General features: G+C 35.1%; 1 protein-coding gene across 1 annotated transcript; it reads right to left on the bottom strand.

Annotated features, from left to right (window-relative positions):
- Positions 1–8,918: 8,918 nt before the first annotated feature.
- Positions 8,919–13,306, bottom strand: LOC103415463 (L-gulonolactone oxidase 3-like). Its single transcript, XM_029095127.2, has 3 exons — positions 12,472–13,306; positions 10,488–10,743; positions 8,919–9,816 (listed from the first exon to the last, which is right to left on the bottom strand). The coding sequence occupies exons 1-3, from the start codon at positions 13,153–13,155 to the stop codon at positions 8,975–8,977; spliced, it is 1,782 nt and encodes a 593-aa protein (XP_028950960.1). The 5' UTR covers positions 13,156–13,306; the 3' UTR covers positions 8,919–8,974.
- Positions 13,307–13,645: the final 339 nt, after the last annotated feature.

Raw genomic sequence — 13,645 nt, 5'->3', positions numbered from 1 at the left:
GTGGCAAGCGAATTTGGGCGGGTGCTTTGAAGTGAAAGTGCAAAACCTAAAATAAAAAGGTTTTGGATTTGAGTGATTTTTGGTAGACATGATATTTTGAGGAAGACTTAAAAAATAGAAGATTTGGATTGTCAAAGAAAGTTACGGAGTGTGCCTTACAAAATGTGTGTCAAATAATGGATGTCCCCTGATCCTAACCCTTATGCGACTTGAGGGCTACAACTTAATACATAGATAAAGGAAAATGATTTCTACACTCATTTTCTCGTTTTGCACAGCCCCTATCAATTCCTATATTTTGATTCGTTTTGCTTTATTCAATGGGTAGACAAAAAATGGAGAGAGGTGTATAGGGGAGAGAAAATAAGGTGTGAAAATCATATCCTTAGTGTAACTCTTTTGCTTGTGCTACAGAATTAGTGTGTTTGAGTCGTTACAGCTTACATGTGAAATCAAACTTGAGACAAACTATTATTTCAATTTTTGCATATATAAACATTCAAAAGTAGGTCTAAAATTATATCAAACGATTCTTCAAATCAACTCATGCACGCAACTTAAAGCATAGCGAGGTAGCCTATGAGTTGCTTCGTGTCAAACATGATTACAACTGACGCATGAGAATGACTGCAATAACAGTGTACTAAACTGGCACATGTTTTCATTATGGTGATGAAGAGTTTTAGTTTTAATGATAATACAATTTTCATGTAAATTTTGAGATAATTTCTTTAAAATTTCGGAGGGAGAGACTGTCTTTTTAAACCTTAAATTACATAATAAATCCCTCAAAATCCTTTGTTTTTAAAAATTCTTTAAATGCATGTGGTCAATTGCCCCCAATAGTTAAGATCTTATATATATCCTCCCACTTCACTTAATATAGCTCATATTTGGACTATCACTAGTAATAATAAGGGTAAAAGACTGTTTACTACCCTCATGTTTCGTAGTTTTCAACATTTAGTACATTAAGTTTTTTTCGTCTCAGAGTAATACCGAAAATGTAAATTTTGTGACAGTCTCATACATCCGTTAGTCAAACTGTTAAGTCTCCCGTTAACTATGACGTGGTGCTTATGTAGACACTGACTGGACGCTACGTATCATCCACGTGAAAATTAAAAATAAATTATTTATTAAATAAATAAATAAAATTATATATATATTTAAAAAAAAAAGTTGCAGTCGGAGGAAGAAGAAGAAGAAGGAGGAAGAAGAAAAAAAAAATCTTCCCCAGATTCGGAGGAAGAAGAAGAAGAAGAAGGAGAAGATGGGGAAGGAAGAAGGAGAAGAAGGAGGAAGAAAAAAAAAATTTTTAAAAATAAAAAGTTGCAGTCGGAGGAAGAAGAAGAAGGAAGAAGAGGAGGAAGAAGAAGAAAGAAGAAAAAAAAAAAAAACGAATCTGCAACCCAGATTCGGAGGAAGAAGAAGAAGAAGAAGAGGAAGGAAGAAGGAGGAAGGAGGATGAAGAAGAAAAAAAAAAAAAATATATATATATATATATATATATATATATATATATCTTCCCCAGATTCGGAGGAAGAAGAAGAAGAAGAAGAAGAAGAAGGAGAAGGAAGAAGGAGGAAGGAAGAAGGAGAAGAAGGAGGAAGAAAAAAACTTAATGTACTAAATATTCAAAACCGCGAAACATGAGGATAGTAAACAGTCTTTTACCCTAATAATAATATAAAAAACTTTAAAATAAAATCCTAAGTGAATACCCTCTTTTTTTCTTTTCTATAACTCCTTTAAAATCTTAATTAATACATCCATATTTCTATGAATTTTTATCAAATCTGCTAGAGCAGATTTGAAATTTACCACTTTTATTAGAATGTTTTTCTTTTGCATAATTGATTCTTTGAGAATGTCATTTCCAGCTTAAGGAGAAAGCTAGGGGTAAGAACTAATGGCTCCCATCATAATCTTCTTTCCGTTTGTTGTTGCACAAAAGCCAATTGGCTTTATGGGTTAGGTCCCTCTCCTAAGTCCAAAACAGGACCTACTGCTTCAACCTAAAAAAGAAGAGTTCTAGTATTGCCCCCAATATATTATACAATATGTACATATATATATACACACACACACACGATTTTAATTAAAAGCCAAAATATCAAACTTTTATTCCAATTAAATACAGGAAATTGTAATTAAAAAAGATCTTATAGATAAACATGCTTATTCTTATAACAGATTAATATATATTTTATTATAATTTATACATCATCCAAAGCTTTTCACCAACCTAATATTTCGTTTCCTAGCTTTAATTATTTAACGCATTATATAAGTCATGAAAAGAGCTTGAAAACTTTGAGTTTTAATGATAAGGACAAAATAAAGGGTAAAGTGAATAGTACCATGATTGACTTTTTAATGTAAAAATGTGATTTTTCATTAAAATGAACAGTACCAGGAGCTTTTCGTTAAAGTTCCCTTATATTAATGATTTCATCATCGGTCGGCTGGAGTATATGTAAAAAATATATCAGAGGCTTTTCATTATCGGTCCATTTGTTTATACCACTACAGCAAATTAAAAGGTGCGGTCCAACCTCATAAACCTAGCTGCCACATAGACATCTAAGTAGGTTCATTGTTGCCATGTTTTACCCCAATTGCCAGTGTTTAGAAGCCTTTTGAACGCGCGACTGCCTTCACTGATAGCAACAAATTCGGCTCCACTGCATACGTTACAACTTGGAATTACTTCGAAGATTTGAAGTGTTAGAAATGTCAAAGTTGAAGCATCTGCATCCATCGCTCTTCGTCAATCTCGAAACCATGGTAAGGCGCTGCAGTATGAATGAGGGTACAGATCTCATATGCTATGGAAATCTTATTTGACATATCGGCTCCACTGCAAATGTTACAATTTGGATTACTTTGAAGATTTGAAGTGCTAGAAATGTCAAAGTTGAAGCATCTGCATCCATCGCTCTTCGTCAATCTCGGAACCATGGTAAGGCGCTGCAGTATGAATGAGGGTACTGATCTCATATATATGCTTATGGAAATCTTATTTGACATGGTTTTTGTTTTGCATTATATTTTTTTAGAATTATTATGCAAATCGACCTAATTTGTATATCTGGTTTGGTTTGGTTGATGTTCGGGTGTGCGTTGTTGAAGCTTATGCATAGGTTCCCTAAACCTGCAGCTAGTTATTAGGTTACTGTATTGGTCATGATGCTTATGTCTAGTCATTCTAATAAATAGGTTCATTGGGACGCTACTTCGCTGCTGAACATTTCAGTAGGAGGTCCTGCTTACAACCAATCCCGGATGAACATGTGTCCAAATTTTAATTTTTTAAACTTGGACATATATCCATCTAGAATTGGATGTAAGCAAGACCTCCTGCTGAAATTTCAGCAGCCAAGTCTTATTCCAATTGGACAATATGCCAAATTGGACAATACATCCATTTATATTTGATTTGTAGAATTTGCGAACCTAAGGCTAAGATTGTGGAATGTACAAGTGGTGTACTAACTAAATTTTTTGCTGTATAATTACAGGACCAAAAGAGATGGAAACCATGCTTAGCTCGACACCAATATGAATCACGATTGAGATTAATTTGTTGTATAATTTGGAATATATAATAGGATAAATTGGTGAGCTCCCATACGATCTGTATTCATTTCCCTCGTTTGCTAATCTTCCATGCAAGTAGTGCATGCAGAATTTGATAACTGCTTTCTAATCGGTGTAAATTATAACAGCTCATATTTATTGGTACTACTTAATTAATTTACTGAATAACCAAAGTAAGTGTGGGCATTGCTAGGTTGGTTGGATTGGATTGGACTTTAATCCGTGAGTCAATTTAATAGGCTCGAGCTGACATTAGTGAAACTCATTTCCACCCAAGAGAATGGCCAAATTAACCAACCCCACCAAACCATTAAGGCGGGTTGAGTTGAACTGGTTCAACGGGTTGAGATTATTTACTTTCTTTGTTATTTTTAAATTGAGTATTAGTGACAAATAATTCAAAATACAACTTAAATAATATAAAATTAATGTTGTAGAATCACTATTGTGACTTAATATTTAAATTTCATTATTTAACTAAAGTATATATAAACAAGTGTGTTTTTTTTTTTTTTTTGGTCAAATGAGATTTTCAATATAACAACCGAAAAGTCAAAATAAAAGAATAATAGAAAAATGCTTCGTTACACAGCAGGCTCCCTCACGAGTGTGTTTAGTAACTATTAAATTTTATGTATATGTCTATGTACGCATATATTTATGTTTAAGAATTGTTGATATTCGGGTGAGCCAGTTTTAATCAAGTTAATAATACATCAATCCAAACCACTCATCTATTGGAAGGGTGGTCATGTTTTTTATTTTTTTATTTTTTATTTTATTTATTTATTTATTTTTATTTTTTTTTTAAGTTTACAACCCAACTCAACCCCACGAATTTTGGTTGGGTTGGTCGTAAACCCACTAAAGTGCCTACCGCTAAACCAAAATTTAATTTGTTTTGTATTTAAAGCTAGCCTTGTGGATTTAGGTTTTCTTGTTTAACAACGATGGTTTTATTTCCTAATTTTTAGTTAGTTAATGTTGTATTCATTTGTTTCCTATAAATACCTCTTTGTAAGAAAATTAAAATGTTGCATTCAATAGACCCTAACTTTCAACTTGGCATCAAATTCAGCCGGGTTGGCTCTTCTTGTACCCGTTCCTCTGCAATCTCCTTTTTTCGGCTTTGCATCACATATGCAATTGGTAATTTTGCAAAGAGTAAATTGTAGCAATGGTCCCTCAATTGTAATTAAATTAGAGCAATGGTCTTTCAACTAAAAATTTATTATTGGTCCCTCAACTCATCAAAATGTGTAGTGGTCATTTTCGTCAACTTCGTCAAAATTTTGTCAAAATGAATTATGTTAGAATGACCATTACTACAATTGAGGTTCCTCAACTCATCAAAACGTGTTGTTATGGTCATTTTTGTCAATTTCGTTAGAATTTTGACAAAATGAGTTATGTTGGAAGGACCATTGCTACAATTAGGTTAAAGTTGATAAATCATTGCTCTAATTGGGTTAAAGTTAAGGGACTATTTCTCTAGTTGGATTAAAGTTGATAGACCAATAGTAATGAATTTTTAGTTGATGGATCATTAATTCAATTGAGTTAAAATTAAGGGACCATTGCTACAATTTACTCTTTTGCAAATTAAGTTCGTTATAATTTTTTGCTAAGATATATATTTTGGAGTTGGCATAGTTTGTTTGTACTTATTGCTACCGCTTTGGAGTTTGCATAGCTTTTTATCCCTTTAAATTGGTTGCCGTTGCTGCATATTTGGTTGGGATTATTGTTTTTTAGATCTGCATTCTTCAAATATGTCGTAGGAAAGATAATGACTGGCCTTTAGGACCATCTTGCATTGGCACTTCACTCTATTGCTAAGTATTGCTCGTGTAGAGAGGAGCAGAGAATTGTGCAGTTTTGATGGCTCTTCAGGATGATTTTGAGTTGCTTCGTAGTTTTATTCTGCATCAGACCCCGCTTCTGTGCGTCATGAGTCACAAGTCGAAGAAGGTTGTTTGAAGTCACATACTGAAATTAGGTTCCATTCTTTGGCTTGTAACTCATGAAGCACATAATCAACAGAAAGAATTGAGGTGCGGCGCAAAATAGGACTACGAAGCGACTCAAAATCATCCCAAAGAGCCATAAAAAACTGCACAAGTTTCTACACCTCTCTATACTTACCAATTAATAGAGTTATTCAGATTTTGCCAATGGAAACTTGTTCCAAAGGCCTCTTCAATACGTTTATCACCTTGCTAAGTGGTACGTATATATAGCTATTAGTTAATTGATAACGCTTAACAAAACTGGATGTGGCATGCAACTTTGCCAAGTGATCCCAACTTTGTTTGATGCTGAGAACTTTGCAAGTTGCATGCCTCGTACAAATTGGCATAATTTTCTGCTTTAGAATTAGACGGAACGGAAACAGACTTCTTTGGCTTATATAATTGGCATACAAAATTAGGCTAAATAGCCAAAATGGTCCATAAAATTTGCATAACTCATCACTTTGGTCCCTAACATTTCAAATCGATAAAAGTGGTCCCTGAGATCAAGGACGGATCCACATAGGGACCTGGGAGGTCCCAGGACCCGTCGGTGATCCTAAATCGCTGCTAGAAATTTTCCGGGGACCCCTCGTACTCGAGCATGAGGTCTGTGCAGGTTGTAGGTTGCAAGTTGTAGTGGTTGTCTTCTTCTTGGAGAAGATAATCGCGCATGGAGAAGAAAGAAAATAAGGACCATTCCAGCCTCTCTCCTCCTTGCTTATGCCATGGTCTCATCCATTGGTGCCACCCACTTCTCCTCTAACCTTTCTCTGTCGTCTGGTGGGGCAGTACATAAGCCCAAATTTCCCCAAATTATTTCAACCACCTTAGTAATTTTTCTTATGGGTGAAATTTCCTACATAAGGTTAGTAAGATGGATATGATTTGTCATGTCATGGGTTGGTGAAATTTGGGGGTGGAGCTGCCATGGCTTCGGGAGAGTGGGGAGGGAGGCGGTTGGTGGAGTTATGGCAGTTGTGTTCTTAGTGAGAGAGAAAGTGGATGTTTGGAAACTAGTAAAAGAGAAAAATGGTGTGTTTGGTTAGAAATATAGAGGGAGTTTGGGGAGAGTTTTGTTTGACCAGTGTTTTAAATTTAGTGGTCCATATTAGATAATTAATAACTTAGGTACTCCCTAGTAACTTATGAAACCTCATAATGGACGCTTGAATTATGATTTTATAATTTGTAATATTGTTTTGCATATGATTTTTTAATGAAATGTATTATATTTAAATTTTCAATGTTGTTTTTGTCTATAAATTTTTTGACCCTTATTATTGGGACCCCCCCCCCCCCGAGTTTAAAATTCTAGATCCATCACTGCCTGAGATTGTTCACCATCCATCATTTTGGTCATTATGTTAAAAACTCCGTTAAGTGTCCTGGAACTCTTGGCCGAAAGTTTGGGCAATTTTCAAAGCTTCATAACTCAATCGTTTCTTAACCAAATTCGACCCATAATATATCAAAATGAAGATAGGAAAGTGTATAATAAGATTATACATATTTGGAAGCACAATAGTTGCCGGTGATGGCCGGAAAATAGCCTCAAAGTTGACTGGTGCGAGGGAAAACCTGAAAAATCGCCGGAAACTGGGTAAACTTTAAATGTTTATAGCTTCTTCAATACTCAACGAAATCACGTGATTCAAAAATGAAAATCATATTTCTCGACGCGACGAAGAGAATGGTACCTTTTTTTACTACTAACTAGCCGTGTTTTGGCCGAAAAACGGCTCGAAAGTGACTGTCTTGGTCTCGAGTTAGCCACTTTCGAGCCATTTTCTGGCCAAACCACGGTGATTTAGCCATCTAAAAAGGTACCATTCTCTTCGTCTCGTCGAGAAGTATGATTTTCATTTTTGAATCACTTGATTTTGTTGAGTATTGAAGAAGTTATGAACGTTTAAAGTTTACCTAGTTTCCGGCTAGTTTTCGCTCGGACCAGTCAAGTTTGAGGCTATTTTCAGGCCATCTCCGGCAACCATTAGGCTTCCAAATATGTATAATCTTATTCTACACATTCCTATCTTCATTTTGATATATTATGGGTCGAATTTGGTTAATAAACGATTGAGTTACAAAGTTTTGAAAATTGCCCAAACTTCCGGCCAAGAGCTCCGGGACACTTAATAGAGTTTTTAACAGAATGATCAAACAGATGGATGGTGGACAATCTTAGGGATCACTTTTATCGATTTGAAATGATAGAGACCAAAGAAATTAGACTTCGAGAGGAACGCCATGACATGCACACATCGAGATGTTGACTGATCAATGTGCGTGCACAGTACAGTACCTTCTGTATGAATGAATGAATGAATATCATCGGATCCTCCTTTTGCTGTCGGATCCGTGTATTTGTTAGCATATACTTAGGAGCCAATAGTGTAAGGTGATATTATTACTTTAATCTTAATTAATCTTTAAGTAAATAAAAGTGTGTTGTTCTATCATAAAATAAAAGTGTGTTGCTATATTCCTTTAATCAAACATGTATTGTATTAAAAAAATTCTGAAAAACAAACAGCTAGGGTGGAATTCACCACTACTTTCTAGATTGATTTGGAAAAATCTGAATTAAGTATCCAACCATAACAGTTGGACACAAAAATACCAAGGCATTTCATGGAAATTTAACTAGAGAAAGAAACACAAATATAAGAACAAAAAATAAAAAATAAAAAGACAAATCCAACAACTGTATTCCAATTCTTGCTCTCACCCCTTCATTCCAGTCCATATAGATACAAGGTATGGAAATAATAATAATTTTATAAATGCCACCGAAACTTTCGTAGTAGGTTAGAAAAACAAACATCCTGACAATTCTAAGCTTAATAAAAATGGAGCATTTGTGTTCACTGTCATAAACTATGGTGTATGCTCACCATACACCTAATCAATTGACACATGTCATTTCACTTAATCTTGGTTAATTTTTTTTAAAATTGAAAAACTAACATTTAATGTGAAAGTTAACTAGAGTTAAGTAAAATGACACGTGTTAATTGATTAGGTGTATGGTGAGTATACACCATAGTTTATGGTGGTGAGCAAAAATGCTCCCTAATAAAAATTACTTTAAGAGCTCAATTGGAGAAAAAAATATCTCTCATATTTACTTGTCATACTCTAATTGATTCTTTTAGTTGTGAAATTTTTTTGATGTGACAAAGTAATTTAATTTTTTCTCTTTAAAATATTAAGTCTGAAGTGTTTTTCCTCTAAAGTATGATGCTATCAATAACTTACATATGAAAAGTCATATATATTTACTACCTGCATTCATATAGATTGTGGATAATATTTGTAAAATAATAAAATGATCTGTTACTAACACTCCGAAATGATTAATCCAATATCAAATTAGTTTTGTCACTCTCTGATTCCACAGAGGATGATGAGTACCTACAAACTCTAGCCTCCTTATAAATAAGTCCAGGTTGACAGAAATACCCTTTCACAGGGCTGCAATGCCGATCTTCAGAACATATACAAAGACCCTCCAAAGCACACCCATCAGCCTTTGCACCTGCTTTCCCAAACAAAAGCTCATCCGACCATTCACTCGACAATATATTTTGAGGATCCAACAGTCTTTTCACACCCAAAAACTTGTTAAAATTAGGGTACTTTTTCTGCACGTCCAAAAACGCAGCGTTTCTGTTTTTAGCCCAGTGTGGCTTTGCCCCATGCTTGAAAAATGCCAGTTGCTCCACTTCTTCCCACACGTCTTCATTGAACCTTGGAGTCCATGCATCATCGGCTCTATAGTAATTAAAGTCAACGACCACAGAGTTTTCTTGTTGACCAAGATAGGCATCGGAAACCCTAATGAAACGGATTAAAAAACCATTGTAAATATCCACGCCACAGAAGTTTTCTGGTTTTAGGTCTCGTAGTTTTTTGACGTCTCTGATGAAGTTTGCAAATTTTGATGCTGGAAATATTGCTGTTGTCTCGTAAAAGAAGAGGCCGTTGATTCTTGGGTCCCATGCACAGGAATTCTCTGTGCCTGTTGAATACAGACATGAACCTGAGGTTTGCATTTTTCCCTGGTGGCCTACTACAGGGTAACCAGTGAAGATTAGGTTATTTTTCAAACCATTGGCCACTAATTTCTTGGCCCCCAAAAATGTAGATGCTAGTGTGCATTGGAAAACCGAGCTTCGTCCGTTGTCCAATGTTTTCTCTGCACATTTCGAATTTACACCCTCTTTTAGTTTTTAAGTCTAGAGTAATATAATAACGTAACAAATTAAATTATATATTTGCACCATTTTAACTGATTATCGAGTATGTATACCACTCTTTTAAAAGCACTGGGGCTTATAGAGGCACAATTAAGCCTCAAGTCACGTAATGGGCACATGACGCATTTTGAGTAATGGATGATCATGTACTCTATATGCATGAAAACACATTATGCACATATTGGCAATTGATGCTAACACTTTTTATTACAGAGGTACTTCTTATATCAATCATTTAACATGATACAAATACCGACACTAAAAATTAAATGATATATCAAACCCATGACTTGAAAAGAAAAAATGATATATATGTGAATCACATGCACCTATATATTTTTATAGGCGAAAATAAACTTAAGTGCAACTTGGTGTATATTATTTTGTATGGTTGTACTCTTCTCTCTCCTCACAATACATATAACATTAAGAGAGCACATTGATGCATCCAGTTGTACTTAAAATTTACCTTGGAGGTGAGATCTATTGTTAGCAATGGGTTCCCACATAAGAGATACAATTAATGTTTTTCTTCTATATACAAATAAAAGAAGAAGTAATATGCCCAAAAATTACAAAAGTAATAGAGAATGAAAGAAGACATGATTACCTGTTGCTCTTATAGTCTTGGCGACCACAACAGAATTGGACTGGAAGCCTATGAAATCATATGTTCCATCGCCTGTTGCGGTGAAAGGAACTCTGTTATCGTATCTGTATGCAGCTGTATGCTTAGATGGATACCAAGTTATGTCTCCAAACTCATACTTTTTAGCATGCTCCATGTAAATGTCCTCTATTTGAGCATCGTCTGTAAAGTTATAGGTTATACTCCTTTTGAATGCTGCCTCCAATCTCAACTTCACCTGTACATTGACCAATTTCTAATTAAATCTTACTTCAATAATTCAATAAAACTTAACTATTAGAAAGTTATCCAACATTGCATAGCCACTGATGGAGATCAATAGGGCGTAGCCTAATCATGTAATTAGTTAGGCTATACTTACAAAAAAAATAGGTCCCAATATGTGGATACTATACAGCTTTACATACGTGGGTCTGATTTTTTTTTTAAAGTATCTAACAATTACGTGATTTGGTTGCTTTATTGAAGTTTTTTTCCTATCAATGAGTAGTACTAGAAACACAAAGTTATTAACATTAATTTTTAAGATCTCAAATTATGTAACCGCGTTCCATTTGTTTTTTGTTTTAGCTCACTCTAGACTTTACTTTTTCACCGCAAAAAAAGAATTTTTTATGTCAATTAGTATTCAAAAGTGGGTGTAATTAGTAAGGTTAACCACTCTAAAGCAGTGGCGGAGGCAGTTAAGGACTACAGTAGTCCTAGGCCTACTCTCACTTAAAAAATAAGATTAGTCTACTACACCTATTTCTATTGCTTTGCAGCCCTTCTCAACAACTAAAACAAATTCAATAATTATCTATTTTTCATCTCATAGATACCATCCCAAAAATAAGTATATATTTTAAATGGTCATTTATCACAAAGAGTAGTGCTATCTGCATACATTGTTTTACCTTTAACACACTCTTGTTAATTTATGTCATTCGATATTTAATTCATTCAATCAGACGATCGCAAATTGAAAGGGTGTATGGAAAGCAAAAAGAGGTGTGTGGATAGCACAACCCTCTCACAAATCAATAACATTAAATTAAAACCCATCATTCACTTTTAATTAAAATAAAATCATCTTTCACTTATGCACGGGGAGAGTTTTTACCTTTTCTTATTGAATTTCATATATTTAGCCATTCTAAATCCCAAATTTATTGAATAAAGAACAAAAAGGTTTGTAATACTCTATTATTCACTATAAAACATTTGTTTCTATTCTATCCCACCTCTTACTTGAGTTTTAGGGTTTGCAAAGATTTTCGTACTTATCTCTATTCAGTTTAATAATTATTTAAATACTATAGATGACATTATGCAACTGTTTCATTGCAATTCGTCAAGAATAATTTTGATTACTATGGATAGATAAAATTATCTATGCATATGTTAATTTTGACTACTTAATTATTTGGATAAATATTATGATGTTTTGCATTAGTAATTTTATAATCACTATTCGTTTTTTCTTCTTCTATACTTGTTTGAGGCCCCTCCTCACATGAAATCTTGGCTCCGCCACTGCTCTAAAGGGTGGTTTGGGAGTGAGGTGCTTAAACAAAAAGCACCTATGAAAAAAAACTGTGAGGGTTTTAGGTGTTTGGTAAACTGAAAAAAAAAAGGGCTTATTTTGGAAGCTGCTGTGAAAATAAGCTGAAATCAAAGGAAAAAATTGAAGCGGCTATTTGCAGCTTTGGAAAACTGGCTTTTTTTCAAAGCACATGGAGCTACATTGCTCTTTTAATGAAAATACCCACTATCAAACTGCTTTTTTCCAAAAGCACTTTTACAAAAAAGTTTACCAAACACTCTGCTGATTTATTTCACAGCCGCTTATTCTCACAGCACAACAGCTTATTCTCACATCAGCTTTTTTTCAAAGCACAGCAATACCAAACCAACCCTTAATATGATTGACCATGAATATAAGAAACCAGGACTGTTTACCAACCTTGGAGATGATACCCAACAACCCCAATGAAACTTTTGCAGCTTTAAAGATTTCATCTTTTGAATCTAATCTGAGAATTTTCGCATACCCTTCTGATCGGTTTGCTGGAACAACAAGATTAAGACCAATAACATGATCATGCACTGCTCCTCCTCTTCCCCACCACGAGCTTCCATGTGCTCCCGTGCTTATAAGCCCTCCTACACTCACACCCTCCCAATACGGCGCAGCCACCAAGCTCAGCCCAGCTTCCTCTACTTTGTCGATCAACTGTCGTAGCCCTACGCCGGCATCAACCGTGACAGCTAAATTCGCCGCATCGATTTCAATCGTGGAATTGACATTGGCCGTGCTTATTAGCATTGCGTCTCCAAAACTCATGTCGGGACATGCCAACTTTGGTATGGTATGTGAAAATTTGCTCACCACTTTGATCTTGACCTTGTTTTTGCTTGCGAAAGCCACGGCGAGGCGGAGGTCCTCTTCGGTTTGTGGGTATGCCGCGGATGGGGCGTGACAATCTTTCCTATCACCCCATATACCGTAGGAGTTGGAGAGGTTGCAGCCGGTTGATGCGTCGCAGCGAATTGGGGGCGGTGGCGGCATGGCTTGGACTGTAAGTAGCATGGTTGCAACCCAAATGACATGGTGAAGAACACCAAGGAGCCACCAGAAGCTGTGCATAACTATTCAAATTAATTTAGGGATCTCTTTTTCTTTTTGTACAAAGTTTGAAGGAGGTTTTCAAAGGGGAGGGAGTGGAAAATAAGGGACAAGGAAGGCAATGCTTTGAAGGGAAATGAGTATTCGGAATTAATTACTTGAATTTTACGTTACGAATTGTCTACTTAATTATATGTATATACCAAGTCGGTATGGCCCTTTTTGGATATTGAGCCAAATAATGGAATTAAATATCTTTTCTGTTGATGGGGTAAGATGCTATTTGTTGCCCGTGTTTGATTTCAATACAAAAAGAAAATAATTTTGGAGTTAGGCCAGTTGTCATGGAAATATTGGACCATTCGCAAGTGCACCGTTTGATAATTATTTTAATTTTAATTTTGCGTTTTTGCACTATCGCCAAATGGAATGTATATCAAAGAGAAGAGAGGACTGATGAGAGGCGGTGGTGATAAGAGGAGTGAGAACCGTAGCCGTAGGAGATTACGTG

Source organism: Malus domestica, chromosome 15 (genome assembly GCF_042453785.1).
Source record: "Malus domestica chromosome 15, GDT2T_hap1".
Taxonomy (NCBI): Eukaryota; Viridiplantae; Streptophyta; class Magnoliopsida; order Rosales; family Rosaceae; genus Malus; species Malus domestica.
This window is presented reverse-complemented; position numbering and strand designations above follow the sequence as displayed.

Excerpts from the sequence above, each read along its gene's own strand:
- LOC103415463 (XM_029095127.2), bottom strand. The coding sequence starts at position 13,155 with ATGCACAGCTTCTGGTGGCTCCTTGGTGTTCTTCACCATGTCATTTGG. Across the intron at positions 10,744-12,471 it reads TGTTGGGTATCATCTCCAAG|GTGAAGTTGAGATTGGAGGC; the intron begins GTTGGTAAACAG and ends GTCAATGTACAG. Across the intron at positions 9,817-10,487 it reads CAAGACTATAAGAGCAACAG|AGAAAACATTGGACAACGGA; the intron begins GTAATCATGTCT and ends CGAAATGTGCAG.